Source organism: Protopterus annectens, chromosome 7.part0 (genome assembly GCF_019279795.1).
Source record: "Protopterus annectens isolate FY-2018-M chromosome 7.part0, PAN1.0, whole genome shotgun sequence".
NCBI lineage: Eukaryota > Metazoa > Chordata > Ceratodontiformes > Protopteridae > Protopterus > Protopterus annectens.
Window position 1 is genome coordinate 13,006,956 of NC_056739.1, and position 20,071 is coordinate 13,027,026.

At 45.3% G+C, this 20,071-nt stretch overlaps 1 protein-coding gene across 1 annotated transcript in view; it reads right to left on the reverse strand.

The window, feature by feature from the left end:
• The window catches only part of LOC122805771 (synaptonemal complex protein 1-like), a 5,909,626-nt gene that overhangs the window by 1,448,806 nt on the left and 4,440,749 nt on the right, over positions 1-20,071 (reverse strand). Inside the window, exon 20 of the mRNA XM_044076039.1 lies at positions 3,849-3,965. Coding sequence (XP_043931974.1) covers positions 3,849-3,965 — 117 coding nt within the window. The remainder of the gene's footprint in view (positions 1-3,848; positions 3,966-20,071) is intronic.

A 20,071-nucleotide genomic window follows, 5' to 3' on the forward strand; every position in this document is an offset into this window, starting at 1 on the left:
CATCATGTCTCTGATTTATAATGTAACTGTATCTTTGAATCTTAATTTTAATCTGTTGTATCTTAATGTTTACTATGTAATGTGGAGCTTTTCTACCTGGGCCTCCACTGAAAACGGGCTCCTGAACTGAAATAAATAAAATAAATAATAAATAGATAGGCTGCCTAGTGCTTACCACTCCCACTCCCACTGATAAGCTAGAAGGCTTCCCTCCAACACAAAAAGGCTTGGGGGGCTCATAAGCTTACAAACAGTCCTGGATACAACAAATTTGTATCTGGACTAGACTAGCTACAGGAAGGGTAGGAAACAAGTGCAAACACAGTCTTTTGGACCAGAAACTTGTCTGAATCCTGAAGATCTACTGAGCACATTCAGTCATTCTTTGTGCAGAAACAGTAAAATGGACTGAAGCATGAACATTTGGAACTTTGTATACTGAACCGATTGATTCAGTTTGCCGAGATTCAAAATTAGCCTCAAGTCCCGCATCTTTTTTGGCACTAAAAAGAATCTTGAATAGGTTCTGGGCTCTCTCTTGTCTTGGGAGACCTCTTGGATGACAATTTTTTTTATCAGCTTTTTTATTTCTAGTGCTGCTGCTTTCCTCTGATTGGGTGGAACATCAGGAATTTTCTTGGAAAAGGACAGAAGGGTGAGGGTGGGAAAATGGCATTATAAAACCTCTGGATGTTATCCTCCACAACCATGAATCTTCTATGATTTCTAACCAAGCACTGTGATGTATGGACAGACAACCCCCAACTGCCTCCAGAGATGGACAGTCAGGCCTCCATCCAGCAGTGACAGGATCTGTCACAGAAGGAATCTCTAGAAATTTGATTATGTGAACCATCTCTGTCACAGGAATGGCATCTTCCATTTGAAATCCCCCCCTGCCCCTGGAAAAACTCTCTCCACGTGTATCTTGAAAGGGACCCTGGGATTTCTTGAAGTACAATTTTCTGCTTCCACTTTTTTTTTTTCAAAAAAAGGATTGTTGAGGAATAAAAAAAAGTATGCCCACAGCAGACAAGATTTTCCCTTCCTGTTTGCACCTAGAGAGGGTGTATTTCACTTTGGGTCCAAACAATGAGGTTCCATCAAAGGATGCATTGATGAAAAAAGATTTGAAGGGTTCTGCAAAATCACACAAGTGCATCCAGGCATGTCTCCAAATGCAGATGCCTGAACCTGTCACCCATAAGCTACCTTTAGCAGCATGAGAAATAAGCCTCATGGACGAATTAAAAATAGACAGAAGGGTAGTCAACTGGGAGGAAATGGTATTGCCTTCCTTGGAGGAAATGGACCTACAGAGAGAGATCTGGTAAGCTCCTTTGATCAAATCTCTCTGAAGCCTTGTAAAATGTACCAAATAATTCAGGGACCTAAGTGCAAAGTTCTCTGAAGCATAAACATGCTTCCAAAATCTGTCCAGCACCCTACACTCCTTGTTAGGGGGATGGATAAAGGAACTTTCTTCTGCCATTTCCTTTCTAGTGGCTGCCACTATGACCATGGCATCAACAGGTTTGCCTTTACTTCAGTATGGTCAATCTTAAGGTGGCGCAAGGATGCGGTCTGGTCTACTGGGTACAGGCTCAAATATGTTTGGTTCCTTCCACGCTCATGGAGAAACTAAATCTATGAGTTTGTCAGTAAGCCGAGGCACCCAAGAGGTAGACTGGCCAGACCCAAAGGCCTCCAGAAACACTGATTCCTCCTTGGAAGGGTTTTCAGGAGACCAGCCACCCTTTGTTTGAGGAGCTCTAACATGTCTCCAAATGAGACATCATCAGGTGGTGACCTGGGGGACTCTTCCCCCTCAAATCGAGGTAATGGAAGAGATAATGATACTTTGCTGGATGGTTTGGAGACTGGTCCGGGCTGGCTGTCCTTGTGGAATGGATGAATGAGGCTCTGGAAGCAGAATCGAATGAGAAAGGGGAGTCAGATCCAACGTGGACAGAGTTGTCTGGACTATATGAATAGAGAATAGTCTCTCCCCTACCTCAAAAGCAAAGTTCCTGAGAGAAGCAGAAGCTAAAGGATCCAACAGAGCTGGCATGTGGATCGCTGGCTCCCACTATCCCACAGGCAAACCACTCGAGGAGGGAGTTAGAGCCGAGCTAACACCAATTTTCCAAGGGAAAGAGATGGCACTGCTGGTTTTGGAGTTGAACCCAACACCACAGAGCCAGCAGCGAGGCTTCAGCTCCAAGGGTTATCTGGTTCCAAGGTAGTCAGAGTCAGACAGATCAGAGGAACCATTGGAGATGAAGTACCCAATATCGCCTGAAACGAAGATGATTACTCCAAGGTTTCGGATCTGATGGCTCTGAAACCAAAGCACGAATCAGAGAATTAGCTAAGATCAAAGGTGTGGCTCTATAGAGCGTCTCCAGACCCGATGGGGTCAGAGCTGAAAGGACTCCCATTTGAATTTGCGTCCTGAGAAACTTCCTCATTATCCTACCACATCTGCCTCGGACCAGCTCCTGGAAGACCGAAGGCAGGAAGCGGTAAAAGAAGGCCACAAATGATGTCTCAGAGACTTTTTCAAGAAAGGGTGAAGGGAGCCCAGATGTGATCTGTTCCAAGAACAAAGGTGGCGAATGGATCTGGGGGGATCTTTCAGATCTTAACTTCAGATCCAAAGCTGTTGCATCTGATTTTCATACAGGTTTAGACGAAAGCTCCAAGGAAGAAGTTGAAGCAGAAGGAAGGTCCAGTGAAATCTTACAAGACTCTTCGGCCACAGAGTCAACTTTCTTTTCTTGTCTTTTGGGGATTTGAGCCCCAGTAGCTTTCTTTTCTTGTCTTTTGGGGATCTGAGCCACAGTAGCTATAAAAAATGTTTAGAGGGAAGTAAACCCCTAAAAATGAACTTGTTCTTTCTGTCAATCAGAGCACAGAAGTTGAATCCCTTACAAATATCGCACTTGATGTCTAGGTCCTTAGATCTTAGACCATATACACATTTGGTGTGGGCATCTGAATTAGGGATTTTATGCCCACATGCCACACATTTCTTAAAGCTGGACAGCTTATCAAACATGTTGGAAAATAAAAGCAGAAAAGGGAAAAGGAAATATTCTTTTTTTGAAAAAAGGGAAGAGAAAGAATTACTAACAATGGTAATTTAAGGAGTACTACAAAGTACCATAAGGTGAAAGGGATAAGACTATCAATGATGGTATTAAGAATACTAAAAATACTAGAAAACATATATAAAGAGGACTAAAGGGAGGAGAAGGTAGTACTTTAGATAATATAGGGAAATTTGAAAAGTTAAACTTAACGACCAACAAGACAAATACACCTAAAGCTCGAGAGTTCACAATCTACATGTAAAAGTTATGCTGGCAAATGGGATCTGAAGTATGTTAGGTGGCAAGAGCATTGTGGGTAAAGGGAGGAGCTAGAGAGTTTCAAGTGTTCTGTGATCTGTAAGAAGTGCCTGAGAGCTGAGGATTAGAACTGAACCCAACTGTTGAATAATGAATGAAACTGAAAATATCAGATATATTTTTAAGAGACAGGGAAGTTTTGGACTATAATACCCTTCCATGCTATTTAGTCTGCCATTCCTTTAAAGATAGTAATGAAATAAGACTGTCAAAGAAAGCAAAACATATATAATAGAAATGTCTGTATGATGGAAGATTTTGTAAGAATCCCATGATCTGTGAGACAGCCTCACTGAAAATCAGTATTTTAATGTTCTTGTTCCCATAATGCTCTGTGCTAATAACTATATTTCACAGACAGAAATAATCTAATCTTATTTCTCCTATTGACAGCTATAATGTAATAACAAACTGAAGGCTATATGTCACAGTTACCTCTTCCAAAAGCTTTTCTTCTGTTTGCATTTTATCATTAATATTGTTTTGAAGGTCTTTAATACTGTCTTCATATTGTGATTTTACATTTTTGAGATCCATCTTTAAATTATTCACCTTTAAAACAAAAGAAAATACTTATTAGATTATTTAAAACTACTGTGTATACATAACAATAGCACTACTGACTGGAGAATAAATTCTAAACTGGAAAAAAAGAAGTTATGTACTTACCATAATGTTCCATGTGAGTTGTTCATCTCGCCTTCATTCCTACTGATGGGTTCGGAGCTGATCTCTCGGCTCCGAGTCGGCCTACTACAAAGCTAAAGGTCTTCAAATAGCTTGAGGCCAAGTCCCTATCCCATGATGCATCTAGAGTTACCTCAGATCTTGTTTGCTGCATATAACAATACCATATGTCATTCTATCACTCCCTACAAGAAAGTATAGAAGGGTTGAGCAACCAGGATGGATCCAGCATCTTGGTCTTCTAAAAGCCCAGGAGGTGGAAGGAGGGAGGGATGTAAGAATGAAGGCGAGATTAATAACTCACATGGAACGTTATGGTAAGTACATTCTTACTGATGGGTAGCGTCCCAAGCACCATCTATCTCGGGTGGCTCACGGGAGTATATTTTTCAGGACAGTGGATCCAAAGGAGGCCCTGTCAACCTTGTAATGAGTGATAAAGGTATGAGGTACTGACCAAGTGACTGTTGCACAAATGTTATCAATAGGAAGTCAGGCAGAAGATGTAGAGACTGCTCTGGTTGAATGAGCTTTAATTTTATGCTGTAAGGGCATATTGGCAGCTGAATAAGCAAAGGTGATACAATCAGATAACCATTTAGACAGAGTTGTTTTAGCCACTGGCATACCTTTCCTTGAGTCTTGAAAGGAAACAAAAAGCTGTTCCGATTTCCTAAAATATTTTGTTCTATCCAAGTAAAATCTGAGCTGTCTGTGAACATCAAGTTTGTGCAGCATGTATTCTAGACTGTTGGAGTGATTGGGGAAGAAAACTGGCAAATCAATAATTTGGTTCAGATTAGTTTCAGTGCAAATCTTGGGCAAAAAAGTGGGGTTTGTTCGAAGTAAAACTCTGTCAGAATGGAAAATTCAAGTAAGGAGGTTTAATGGACAAGGCTTGAACCTCTGACACACTGCGAGCAGAAGTAATAGCTACTAAGAAGTTAGTCTTCCGTGACAAAAATTTGAGGTCACATGAGGAAGCTGGTTCAAATGGAGGAAGAATAATGTGGGAAAGCATAAAATTTAGATTCCATAGGGAATAGGGAGATTTCACAGGTGGTCTGAGATGAAAGGTCCCTTAGAGGAAGGCTTTGGATAATTTGTGTGACATAATATTCAATTCTTCGAATCCAAGATGAAAGTTAGAAATGGCAGCAAGTTGAACATAGACTGTTGCTGCTGCAGCTCCTTTACTGAAGCTCATGGTCAGGAAATCTAGTATACAGGCCATAGGTGCTTGGTAAGGATCAATATTGTTTTTAGAGGCCCATATAGAATTTTTTTTCCATTTGCTAAGGTATAACTTCCTCAATGAGGATTTATGAGAGGATAAGAGAATCTGCTTCATCTCATTAGAAAGGTTATGGAACCTGGCTATGATGGGAATTAGAGCAGCCAAGCTGTCAGCTTCAGGGAATGCAGAGAGGGATGAAGTTCCCCTGATGAGTGCATCAGAAGGTCCGGAACTGGGTCCAGAATCCAAGGGTCCTCCAAAAGATGAAGTTGAAGAAAGGAGAAACAAATCTGACGAGGCCAATGAGGGGCTATTAGAATGATGGTCCTTCTCAGAGTTTTTGATTTCTGTAGAATCTTGGGTATCAGTGGGATTGGTGGAAAGGCATAGAGGAGACCCGAAGGACAATCATGAATGAATGCATCCCTCGAGGCTTCTCCTGGAGGGGGAATCAGGGCAAAGTAGCTTTTGCATTTTGTGTTCGTGTGACTGGCAAAAAGGTCGCAGCAAGGCTGGCCCCACCTGCGGAAAACCATGTCCGCTGTTTCATTCTTTAGGGACCACTCGTGGGGCAACAAAATTGCTCTGCTCAGCTTGTCTGCTATCACACTGGATCTCCCCAGGATGTGCATTGCTAACAGAAAGTGCTGGGTGAAAATAGCCCACTGCTATACTCTTAGGGCCTCACGACAAAGGGGATATGACCTGGTTCCTCCTTGTTTGTTCAAGTACCAGACCACTGATATGTCTGTCTGAATCGCAATTGTACCCAGAGGAAGAGAGTCCTGGAAGTACTGCAATGCCAGAAGTACTGCTCTCATCTCTAATACATTGATATGCAGATGTGTCTCTTGATCGGTCCATATACCTTGGGCTGTCCTTCCCTGAAAATGTCCTCCCCACCCTATCAGGGAAGCGTCCATGGTCACTGTAGCCGCTGGTCTGGGTAAAACAAAGGGACGTCCTATCGTGACATGAAGTGAGGTCAACCACCACTGAAGATCCTTTTTGCAAGAGTTTGTGATCATTATCAGGTGAGACATGGGAAGCTCTTGGTAAGACCATTGAGTGAACAGCAGCCATTGCAGTATCCGCATGTGCATACGACCCAGTGGTATGACCAGAATTGCAGCTGCCATCAAGCCTAACAACTTTAAAACTTCTGATGTTGGAGCTTTGTTTTCGGATACCAGAATGCGGACCTGCTGACAGAATAATATGACTCTTTCTACTGGAAATCTTAGCGTGGTGGTGGTGTCCAGTTCTGCTCTGATAAAAATGCTATGTTGCAATGGTGACAAGGCTGATTCTTCTGAGTTTATTCTAATGCCCAGCTGGCTGCAGAGTGACACAGTGGAGTCCCTGACTTGAATGAGTTGATGCCTGGTGGTGGTGGTGAGGAGCAAATTGTCTAGGTATGGAAACACCTGGAATCCTAAACATCGCAGGTGAGCCGTGACCACTGCCATACATTTGGTGAACACTCTGGGGGCTGTAATGAGACCAAAGGGGGCAGAGCTTGAAACTGGTAAAGACTGGCTCCCAGCCGGAAGCGCAGATAATCCCTGGATGGTCTGGCCATTTTTATGTGGTAGTATACATCCTGGAGATCTATCGAGCACATCCAATTGTCTTTCCCTAAAAAGGGAAGTATCAATTGACGCTTGACCATCCAAAACTTCTCTTTCTTGACAGATGTGTTTAATCTGCTGAGGTCCAATATAGGTCTCCAGTCCCCTGTCTGTTTTGGAACTAAAAAGAATCTTGAGTAAGTCCCGGATCCTGTCTGAGCTGCTGGGACTGGTTGGATGACTCTTTTTCTTAGCAAAGTTTGGACCTCTACTGTTGCTTGTTCCCTGTAACTGGGTGGAAAGTCCTGGATTTTTCTTGACGGTGGAGGGGCTGTGGCGAATGGAATGAAGTATCCTCTGGAAATTATACTTTGTACCCAGTTGACGTTTATTTTGAGCCAGGCATCTGGGTACAAAGATAAGTGACCCCCAACTGCCTCCAGAGCAGGACAGTCGGGCCTGCTTTCATGGGTGCTCTTTGGGCTTCCCAGAGAAGTGATCTCTGTCACCCTGGTTTTGCGGACCCCCTCTGCTACGAGGGCGATGTCTTCCATTATTACCCCCTCCTCTGCCCCTGGAGGGGGGTTCACCACGTGTGTCCTGAAAGGCTCTTTGGGCTTTTCGGAACCACATTTTCCCTCCCCTTTGACCCTCGGGTTAGGGTCTGGTAGGGGTGGAAAAATGAACTCCGACAGCAGACAGAGTCTTTCCCTCCTGCTTATACCTGGTCAAAGTTTCCTTAACTTTGGGCCCGAAAAGGGATGAGCCATCAAAAGGGGTATTCACAAAAGATGACTTGAAGGGCTCTGCAAAGGAATACAAGTGCATCCAGGAGTGCCTCCTAAGAGCAACTCCTGTACCCGCTGCCCTGCTCGTTCCATCAGCTGCATATGAAATGAGGCGCGTGGATGAGTTAACAATGGAGTTGAGGTCAGCAAGCTGGGAAGCAACTTTGTCTGTAGCTCCTGCAGCTAATGTACCCTGAAAAGCATCTCACAGCTCTTTAAGGAGATCTCTTTCTAGTCTCGTGAAATGGGTTAAGTAGTTAAGCGAACGGAGTGCAAAAGTCGCTGAACTAAACATGCGCTTCCCATATCTATCCATGATCCTAGAGTCTCTGTTAGGAGAATGGACAGAAGAGGAAGTTTCTGACATTTCCTTTTCGGTGGCTGCCGCCACCACCATGGCATCAACTGGCACACCTTTAGTCAAAAAAGATTTGTCTTGGGGAGCAGAGATAAACTTATTAGGCCTCCTAGGGACAGGCTTCATGGTATCCAGAGACTCCCATGCCCTCCGTGAGACCAGCTGCATCAGCTCATCAAAGGGCAGAGACACACAAGAGGTGGAGGGCTGAGACCCAAAAGCCTTCAGGAGAACCGACTCCTCTTCAGTATGGTTTCTGGAGTGCCAGTCACCCCGCTGCCTATGGATTTCTAGTACCTCAGCAAATGAGATATCCTCAGAGGGGGACCGTGGGGACCCTTCTGATTCATCCAAGTCAGTATCAGATGTCAGGCACTCCTGTGGGGAGTCTAGATGTTTCCTCTTACAAACTCTCTTCCTGGGAACCTCATCAGTGGGAGCTTCTGGTGAGGTCTCGGAAGAGCATGGGCTACCTAATGGGGGCTTCCTGAGGCTCTGGGTCTCTATGCTTGGCCAGGATCTGTGAAGCAGAAACAGACACAAGTGCTTTAGGGGAGGAAAAAGCCGGACCTGAGGTCGAGGAAGTCTTAGGAGACATAATAAGAAGTTATGTCTTACCATAACGTTCCATGTTAGTTGTCTTCTTCTCGCCTTCTTTCTTGCTGGATGAGTTTGGAGCCGATCCTTGGCTCTGACTCGGCCTATACTATAGCTCGAGAGCTATTTTTACCGGTGCGAGGCAGCCCTATATCCCACAATACCATGCGCTAACTCCCCAGATCTCGTTTGGAAGCTAAGACATAATATAAAAAGTAATATTATAATAATAATATTATAATCCTCTTTTACGAGTACAGGTTACCTGCTAGTAACACTAAGGATACCATGAAAGACGCAACATATTGTATCTCCAGAAATGGAAGGACTCAGAACCTCGAGTCTATCCAGGCTAGGGGGCAGGAGGGAGGGACGCAAGAAAGAAGGCGAGAAGAAGACAACTAATACGGAATGTTATGGTAAGACATAACTTCTTAATGTTAAGTTGTCATTCTCGCCTTCATTCTTGCTGGATGGGACAGCGTCCCTAACATCTTAGTCCTGGGTGGCTCAATGAAACAGACTCCTGAGTAAAGTGGAACCAAAATCAGCTCTATTTCTGGAGGCTAGATCAAGCATGTAATGGGCAATAAAGGTATGTTTGGATGCCCATGTAGCTGCTGCACAAATGGCATCTAGTGGTAACCTTGCTTGAAAAGCTGTTGAAGTTTATAGTGCACTGGTTGAATGAGCTTTAGGCCTAGAGGGTAGTTGCCTGTGTCCCAACTCATAGATCAAGGTAATAATAGATGTCAGCCATCTGGAAAGAGTAACTTTCGATACTGGAAGCCCTTTCTTGCCTGCAGCATAAGAGAGGAAGAGCTGGACTGACTTTCTGAATTGTTTTGTCCTGTCTAGGTAATACCGTAATTGGCGATGAACATCTAATGAATGTAATTTTTGTTCAGCCCTGTTGGTATAGTCTGGGAAAAAGACGGGCAAATCAATGGAGTGGTTTAGATTTGCTTCCGATAACACTTTTGGTAGGAAGGAAGGGTTTGTTCTGAGAGTTACCCTATCTTTATGAAAAACCAAATAGGGAGGACGGACAGACAAGGCTTGAAGTTCCGATACCCTTCTGGCAGATGTTATAGCTACTAAAAACAGCGTTTTCCAAGAAAGAAGCTTGAGGGAGCAAGAAGCTTCCGGTTCAAAAGGGGGTAGAATTAGTGAGGTTAGAACTAAATTCAAATCCCATTGTGGGGGTGGATCTTTGACTGGAGGTCTGAGCAACAAGATGCCCTTGAGAAAGGCTTTACAGAGTTTGTGGGACATAATATTTGCGTGGAAATGTGGAAGCGGGCTAATGGAAGTAGAAGAATCGCCGCCGCCATGAGGCCCAACACTTTCAATACTAGCTTGACTTGGACTCTGCTGGGCTGAAACAGAAGCTGAACATTCCGCCTTATGTCTGTCACTCTCTGAGGTGGTAATGTTGCAGACATTTCTGTGGTGTTTAATACGTCGCCTATAAAGTTTATACATTGACAAGGCGACAAGGAAGACGTTGCAAAATTTATAGAAATATCCAGGCTGTTGCAAAGATGAATAGTATAATCCCTGGCCATTATGAGATCCTGTTTGGTGGTAGCGGAAATGAGCCAGTCGTCTAAGTATGGAAACACCTGGAATCCTTTCTGTCTCAGGTGAGCCGTGACCACTGCCAAACATTTGGTGAACACCCGGGGGGCTGTGGTAAGACCAAAGGGCAGGGCCCTGAATTGAAAATGACTGACTCCCAGCCGGAAGCGGAGAAACCTCCTGGAGCGCCTGTGTATTTTTATGTAGTAGTACGCGTCCTGGAGGTCTAACGAGCATATCCAGTTGTCTCTGCCCAAAAAGGGTAGAATGGACTGCAGTGTTACCATCCGAAATTTTGTCTTTAATACATAGTTGTTTAACCTGCTGAGGTCCAAAATGGGTCTCCAATCTCCTGTCTTTTTTGGTACCAAAAAGAATCTGGAGTAGATTCCGGATCCTAGCTGATCCGCTGGGACTGCCTGGATGACTCTTTTGTTTAACAGCTTTTTTATTTCTAGCTGAGCCTGACCCCTTTGTGTGGGTGGTATGTCTGGTAGGGGTTTTGGCGGTTGTACCGGAGGGAAAGTGAAAGGAATTTTGTAACCCTCGGATATGATCTTCTGTACCCATGTGTCTTGGGAGATGGATTGCCAGGCTTCCGGGTACAGAGATAATCTTCCCCCGACTGCCTCCGAAGTTGGACAGTCGGGCAGCTTCTCAGGGATGCTGAAAGCGTTGGTCAGGGAAAGATTCCCTGGAACCCTGGTTCTGTGGACCCCCTCTGCCCCTGGGGCGGCATCTGTTATTATTCCCCCCTCTGCCTCTAGGGGGAAATTCACCACGTGCGGCAGGCGCGACTCCCTGTGGTTTGCGGAACCACATCTTTCCACCCCTCTGTCCCTTAGGATAAGGTCTAGAAGGCGTGGAAAAACGGACTCCCACAGCAGAGAGAGTCTTACCATCTTGCTTGCATCTGGTGAGGGTATTCTTTACCTGAGGCCCGAACAATTTCGAACCGTCAAAGGGGGTGTTGGTGAAAGACGCCTTGAAGGGGTCGGCAAAGTTACAGAGTCGCATTCAAGCATGACGTCTCAACGCAACGCCTGTGCCAGCGGCCCTACTCGCTCCATCGGCTGCATAAGAGATTAGCCGCGTGGAGGAGTTAACAATGGAGTTCAGGGTAGCCAGCTGAGAGTTTATTTTGTCCTTAAACCCCGCAGCAGAAGGATCCTGTACCGTTTCACCCAGCTCTGTGAGCAAGTCTCTCTGAAGGCGGGTGAAATGACATAAATAGTTCAGCGATCGCATAGAAAATGTCGCTGAAGCAAAGGTCCGCTTGCCATACCTGTCCATGGTCCTGGACTCTTTGTTAGAAGGATGAACAGGTACAGAAGGATCTGCTAATTCCTTCTTAGCGGCTGCTGCTACCACCATAGCATCAACTGAAACACCTTTGGTGAGAAAGGATTTGTCATCTGGTGCAGAAATAAATTTAGAAGGCCACCTAGGGGTAGGTTCCATTGAATCAGGAGCTGCCCACGCCTTTCTAGCCACTACCTCCATTAGTGGGTCGAAAGGAGGAGACACCCAGGAGGTGGAAGGGCGAGATCCAAAGGCGTCACGGTAAACCGACTCGTCCTCGGAAGGTTTGAGAGTGGACCAATTTCCCCTCTGTCTTAGGATCTCCAGGATGTCTGAAAAGGAGACATCCTCAGAGGGGAATCTGGGGGAACCCTCCGACTCATCCAAGTTGGTGTCCGATGTGACAGACTCGGGGGAGTCTATGTGCTTCCTCTTGCACTTTCTTTTCCTAGGGGGTTCTCCTGAAACTTCAGGGGAACCCTCGGAAGAGGAGGAGACACCCAAAGTGGGTACCTTACGCCTTGGATCTCTGCTGTCGGGTATAGGAGGGTGGCCAGAGACCGTAACAGGCACTACAGAGGGAGGAGCTGCAGAACTTAACCTTGGAGTGGACACAGGGTCCAGCACACTCCTCATCACCTCGAAGGCTCCCCCATCAGACACCAAAGGTAGCTCCGGCTCCGAAGAGGCCGGAACCGACAGAGAAGGCTCCGAGAATGATGTTGGGGCCGAACTAATCAGAGCCGAAGCTCCGAGAGGGAGAGCAGGGTAGGACAAGGGTCCAATGCCACTCGCCCCCTCAGAGCCGACAATGGAGTCCTGGCGCCAGGACCTCTCCATGGACGGAACCAATAAAGAGGTCGGAGCCGACGACACCGGAGCCGAAGGAGGGGGTATCGGCTCCGACGTGGGCAAGGTCATGGTTCCGACGAACTCCAGCTCCGAACTCGAGAGATGAGTCGGAGGAGGAATGGATAACTGTGTCGAAGGAGCCACAGTCTGGTGAGATGGGCTCTGAAGCATTTGGGTCAGCGCCTGAGATTTTATGAGTCTACTGACCACCCTCTCGATGTCGTGATCGGAGAGCCTGGAAGACCTCGATGAATGAGTCCTATGACTCCGCTCCGATAGGAGGGGGGACCTCGGAGCCGATCTGATGGACTCTAAAGAAGGGGACCTAGAGCGCATGCATGCTGGGGTCGGCTCCGATGATGGTTTCGAACCGGAACCCACTTTGCTCGCCTCTGAGCCAGCCGGAACAGAGGTCAGAGCCGTCTCGACAACACCAGCCCTCGGCTCAGAAGCTGTAGCCGAGGGTTTGTCGGTTTTTGATGACTTCCCCGAGCCAGACTTGGACGGGGAGTCATCAGGCTTTAACAAGCCCCTTAGAATGAGCTTGTTATGCCTTTCCTGCAGGACTCTTGAACTAAATCCATGACAAACGGAACAAGAGTCCTGCAGGTGTAAAGGCCCCAAGCAATAGACACAAGAAGTGTGACCGTCTGTCAGAGACATTTTCTGACAGCACGAGTCACACTTCTTGAATCCCGAGACCTTAACGCCTTTGGACATTGCCCTAAAGACAGTCACTCAATCAGCACACACACTCACTCACTTACACACAAGGGGGAGATGAGGGGGCTGACTAAAAACAACAACACACACACACAGGGGTGAGTAAACAGAAAAACTAAAGCCTGTAGGCCTGATTATAAAAGTTAACTACAGGGGTGGGTAGGGCTTACGAAAACAAACACTATTAAGTATAATATGGATAGGGAACAAAAGTAGGGAAAATAACCTAGTAAACTACCTCAAAAAATAGAAAACATTGTTGAAAATTCCTTTACTGACCTGAGCCGGTAAAAAAAGGCAACCTCGCAGCGAAGCGGCAAACGAGATCTGGGGAGTTAGCGCATGGTATTGTGGGATATAAGGCTGCCTCGAGCCGGTAAAAATAGCTCTCGAGCTATAGTATAGGCAGAGTCAGAGCCGAGGATCGGCTCAGAACCCATCCAGCAAGAATGAAGGTGAGAATGACAACTTAACATCTCTCCTCATGGCTTCGAAGGCACCCCTGCTCCGATGCGAAGGAACCGACGGATCCAAGGAAACCATCGATACCCCCGGCACTGGGACAGTGGGCTCTGAGCCCAAGATAGGAGCCAAGCTCATCCATCCTGAAACCTCGAGAGGCAGAGTCAAAAATGACAAGTTGGTCCGACTATCCTCCCCGGACCCGACTAGAGAGTGTCGGCTCCTAGAGTCCTCGATCGGAACCGAGGATGTCAGACTAAACAGAGCCGAAGACACTGGAGCAGGCGTCGGCTCCGAAGGCTCCACAATCAACAAGTCTGACTCCTCCAGCTCCGAAGGACCAGTATGGCTCAGAGGAGGAAGAGTTGTAGCTGGCATAAGGATCTTCGGCTCCGAAGCCACTTGGGTCAGAGCCAATAAAATTTTTGCAAAGGCCAGTGCCTGTAACAGCTTCTGCACCACACGATCCACATCCAGATCAGAAAGGCTAATAGGTGACCAAGAAGAATGGACCAAGGGTGGTATTGACTGTAATAGAGGAGACTTGGGTATTTCGGATACTGGTTCCAGGACTGGGGACCGGCTCCGAAATGACAAGGCAGTCGGCTCCAATGTCTGTGGAGTCAATGTCAAAGATTTTTGGGATTTTTTGTCTCATTAGTCTTAGAAGACTTTGAGGACTTACTGAATCCATCTTAGTCACTCAAAGCTTCTTGGAAAGAGGGTTTCAGCAAACCTGTATTTATCAACTTCCTCTTTCTCTCCTGGAGAACCCTGGAAGAGAAAGAATGGCAAATGGAGCAGCTATCCTGTAAATCTAAAGCTCCTAAACAATACACACAATTGACATGACTGTCAGTGACAGACATTTGTTGGCCACATTTGGGGCATTTTTTAAAAACTGACTTAGGATGTTTGTCTTGATCAGCCATATTTTACCAAACACAGTATCAAGCAAAATTACTGCCAAAGTGAAATCTCTGAAAATTTGAACAGTAACAGTCAAAAAAGCCCTTTAAAAAAAATTGGGCTCAAGTCACACACACACACACACACACACAAACACACACATACGCACGCGCACACACACAATCTTAAACACAGATAAAATATTAAACTACGACAGAAAACTCTTGTCTAAAAGGACACAATATTGATTCTAAGCAGACTAACTATAACAATAAAGATAGCTGCTAATTAACATACTAAACTATCCATATCTAATATTTTAACTGTGACAAAAGGTCACTAACTAAGCACACTCTAAATACAATAAAGCTTATCTAAATATTCTAAGCTTATGACAAAAAGGTCACTAATTAATCATTCTTTAAACAAGGGCCTAGAGAAAAAGAGGCCAACTAGAAATTTCTAATTAAACACACCAAGGGAAAGGGAAATACACTAAGAAGCTATAAGAGCTTATAAAACTATGTAAAACTACTACTACTAACAGTTATCAATCTAATAATCAAAGAATTTGAAAAAAGTAAGATTTTACTGGCCCAAGCTAGTGAGAACCTCTGATCTGTTGCAGCATCAAACTAGATCTGAGGTAACTCTAGGTGCATCATGGGATAGGGACTTGGCCTCGAGCTATTTGAAGACATTGAGCTTTGTAGTAGGCCGACTCGGAGCCGAGGGATCAGCTCTGAACCCATCAGTAAGAATGATGGGCGAGATAGAACAACTTCACATGTACAGATATATAGGATACTTAACATAAAATTAGGCCTTCAAGGAGTGGTCAGTGCAACAATAAATTATTACATATGGGTTTTCATGTACTTTATGAATTATGTTGGTCTGGCTGCTTTTTCCAATGCTGTTTTTGTTTCCTACAAAGATTAATGCTGATCTTTGGGCATGTCAGGCTTATTATTAAGCCATCTAGGCTTGTTACATTAAGCAAAAAATAATGCTCAAATAAATATCAAGAACAACAAAATATAACATGAGGAAAGGTGAATCAGGTTAATATATGACTGAGCAAATAAAGTACTGCTGTGGGTAAGTATACTTACCATAACAGAAGGTCCTCCAAGAAAGGTCACGGTAACAATATATCATGATATCTGTATTTTCTTTCCACCTCCCTACTTCATCCTGACAGCTTTTTAACCATCAGTCCACTATCCCTTATGGCAGCAATGGTCTCAAACTAATGTTCTATGGATCATTGATTAGTGAAGAAAACCATCATATATAGGAGGGATCACCAAAAGAATTGTTCGATTCTTTGAGCTCTTTATGACTTTCTAGGAACCACCAAAGTAATAATTTACTGGCCTTAGAAAAATACTTCAGCATATGCTGACAAACTGCACTGTACTAGTTTAACAAAATGTAATATTAAGTTATATAAACTGTTCTATGGGGGAAGAGGGAGAGACACTTTCCTCTTATAACAACCTCTTCTCAAAGATCTACCGCCATGCTGAATATACTTATTCACAACTGTACTCTCTTCTTCACGAAAGATCACTGTAACAGAAAGCAATATCTGAGTAGACTCTTATTTATTTGCATGAAGGAAACCCGACAATCCACCAGAAAGTACAGCTGTATAAGTAAATTTACAATAACAGTAGAGGTTTGAATGATCACTAAGCTATATGAGTTATATACTGAGTAGGATATAACAGCAGGCCAGCCCAAAGCTTCTGGGCACCTTCTATGCACCCAAACTGTTAGTCAGAAACACAGTATAAAGGATAGACTGGATAAAATCATTTAGCTAGCATATCTAGAAGACTTTCTCTCTGATATCCTCCTTGTGGGAGGAATAAAGATGTCTTGTTGAAGATTCAAGAAGTTTATTCAGTTAAGTAGGTGGATGAGTGAGTGATTAGAGCAAGAACTCTCATCCATCTATACCTATTTAACTGAAGAGAACAAGTCTCCTAGATCTTCTAGCTAAAGTGATTTCATTTGGACTAATCCTTTATACTATGTCTCTCATTAGTCCTGTCACCCCCTGGGTCACATATGGGGTACCAGACTTACTCAAGCTTTCTGGACTACCTTTGCTTTCCAAACTGTTAGTATCACCTGAGCTGACTGAAAATGCAGGTATGGGTACCAAGTCCTTCAGAACTTTCATGTCAACTGAAAGAGGGAGGCTAGACTTTAAGAGAACACTGCTAGGAAAAGAAAAAAATATATATGTCCACACCTTGGCATGAAAAACAGACCAAAAAACAAAGGAGACAGTGGGAGCTGTTTTGGTAAGTTTACTTACATAACAGTACTATGTTCTTTGTACTGATCACTTCTGCAGTAGCCTAAGTTATAGTGGTTGATTACCATAGCATAGAACTGGGTGGTATAAGGGGAAGGGTCCAGGAACCCATGGAGAAAGGTCCTAGTACAGTCTGCCCTAAATCTGGAGAAGGAATCTAGTTTATAGTGCTCTGCAAAAGTATGCACAGAGGACCACATTGCTACTTCTAGAATACTTCCAGACTCCATTCCTTTCCAAAAAAGCCATAGATTAAGCCAAGGCCATAGTAGAATGATTCTTGACCCTGCCTGTAATAGTTTTGTTGTGGCAAGAATAATAAGAAGTTATGTACTCACCATAACATTCCATCTGAGTAGGTATCTTCATTTGTCTGCAACCTTTGGGATACGGATCCGATCTCGGATCCGAGCCGGCAACTTCTTATCATAGCATAGATCCGAGCTCCTAGCTCCTCCCCTTACCCATAATCCCCTGCCTACCGTAACTGACCAGAGATCAAGTTTGCCCCATAGCACAGCAGATAAAGTGTCCCAATGGGAACATATGCTAATAACACAAGAACGATCATATTGGTCAGGGGGAAGGAGGGGGGGATGGTTACAGACAAATGAAGATACCTACTCAGATGGAATGTTATGGTGAGTACATAACTTTTTAATCTGAAGTAGGAACTTCATTTGTCAGCAACCTTTGGGACAGAGTCCCCAGCTACCTAAATCTTGGGTGGCCTTCATGGAAGGATATTCCGGAGTACCGCAGAGCGAAAGGATGCCCTACCTCGGGAGACAACATCTATTTTATAGTGGCTGATAAAGGTGTGAGATGAAGCCCAAGTGGCTGCGGAACAAATGTCATCCAGTGGAACCCTAGCTTGAAAGGCCACAGATGTGGCAACGGCCCTAGTAGAATGAGCATGGACTCCTTGAGGTGCAGGCCTTCCTGAGCTCTGATATGGTAAAAGAATACAACTCGAGATCCACCGAGAGAGAGAAACTTTAGAAACTAACTTTCCGAAATTACTTTTGGCAAAGGAGATAAACAACTGATCGGATTGCCTATCATCAGCAGTTCTATGGATATAAAAACGTAGTTGTCTGTGTACGTCTAAGGAATGTAGCTTGTACTCTCCTTTGTTATGAAAGTTGGGGAAAAATACTGGAAGATTGATAGATCGATTGATGTTCGCTTCTGAAGATACCTTAGGTAGAAAGGACAGATTGATCCTCAGGTAAACCCTATCCGGGTGAAAGACCAGATATGGTGGTTTGACACAAAGAGCTTGCAATTCTGGCACTCTTTTGGCTGAAGTTATGGCCACCAAAAAGGCTGTCTTCCAAGAGAGAAATTTGAGATCAACTGTGGCCGCTGGTTTGAATGGGGGACCAGTCAAGGCCTGCAAGACGAAGGATAAATCCCATGGCGGTACCACCTCTTTAACTGGAGGCCTAAGGAGGAAGGTACCCTTGAGGAAGGTCTTACACAGTTTGGAAGTGATAAGAGGGCCAGACTCTTGCCCCACGTGATAGTATGAGATTGCTGCCAGTTGTACCTTGACTGTGGAAAAACTAGCCCCCTGGTGAAAGAGAGAGGTTAGAAAATCTAGAACCGACGATATCGGGGCTGTAAAAGGGTCTAAACGACGGTGTTCTGCCCAAATGGTGAAGCGTTTCCACTTACTCCGATAAACCTTCCTGGTGGAAGGCTTGTGAGCTGCTACAAGAATGGCTTTGACCGGTGATGAGATCTCGGAGTCCTTATGAGGAGTGGAACTGGAGCAACCAAGCCGTCAGCTTGAGGTTGACCAGGTTCGGAGTCGGAAGACCGAGAGGGTGAGAAATGAGATCCGGAATGGGATCCAGAATCCATGGTGGATACACCAGGTGAGACCATAGGTAAGGGAACCACGTCTGACGAGGCCAGAATGGGGCAATGAGGATCATCTTGCTCCCCAACTGCCTGGCTTTCTGTAATAATTTCAACATCAGGGGAAGAGGAGGGTAAGCATAAAGCAGACCGGGAGGCCAAGCATGAACTAGAGAGTCTCTCGGGGACTCTCCCGGAGGGGGGATCAGAGCGAAGTAATCATTGCATTTGGTGTTTGAAGGAGAGGCAAAAAGATTGCAACAAGGTTGCCCCCATCGGGCAAATACTTGCTCTGCAACTTGATGGTTGAGAGACCATTCGTAAGGAGTCAGGATAGTACGACTGAGCCTGTCCGCTAGAATGTTGGACCATCCCGGAATGTGCGTTGCTATGATAAAGCGGTTGGTGGAAATAGCCCATTCCCACACTCTCATGGCCTCGCAGCAAAGGGGCTAAGACCTGGTTCCCCCCGTTTGTTGATGTACCAGACGACCGAAATGTTGTCTGTCTGTACTGCAATCGTCCCTACCGGAAGAGAGTTGTGTAGTGCCTGCAACATCAAAAGCATCGCCCTCATCTCTAGGACGTTGATATGCAAAGAGGTCTCTACGTCGTTCCAAGTGCCTTGGACTGTCCTGCCTGAAAAATGCCCCCACCCCAGGCGAGAAGCGTCCGTGGTCACTGTGTCGACTGGCGGAGGTAGTGAGAAGGGACGCCCCGTGTGGATGTTGGGAGACTGGAGCCACCACAGGAGCGATCTTCTGCAAACCTTGCTTAAGGAAATGGGGTGAGACAGGGGGTTGCGAGACAGGGACCATTGTACCTGGGGGGTCCACTGCAGAACCCTCATGTTCAACCGGGCCAATGGCAGCAGAGGGATTGCAGCTGCCATAGATCCTAGGGCCCTCAGGATCAATTACGCCAAAGGAGTTTGCAGTTGAAGGATGGTCTGCACGTGCAACATCAGGTTCCGAAGCCGATCTGGAGTCAAGAACGCAAGCATCTGCCTGGAATCCAGTTTCGCCCCTATAAATTCCAACACCTGTGTAGAGATGAGAGAGGATTTGGTCATGTTGATGGTTAATCCTAATAGTGGAGCCAGATTGAGGAAATAATCCCTGCCTGAACAAAGTAGATGCCTTGTTGGGGCTGTAAGGAGCCAGTCGTCCAGGAATGGAAAGACCTGAATTCCCTGGAGTCTCAGGTGGGCCGCTATTACCGCTAGGACCTTGGTGAACACCCTGGGGGCTGAGGTGAGACCGAAGGGGAGGACCCTGAATTGAAAGTGACTGGCTCCCAGCCGGAAGCGGAGAAGCCTCCTGGAAAGCCTGTCCACTAGAATGTGATAGTATGCATCCTTGAGGTCTATGGAGCACATCCAGTCGTCCTCCCG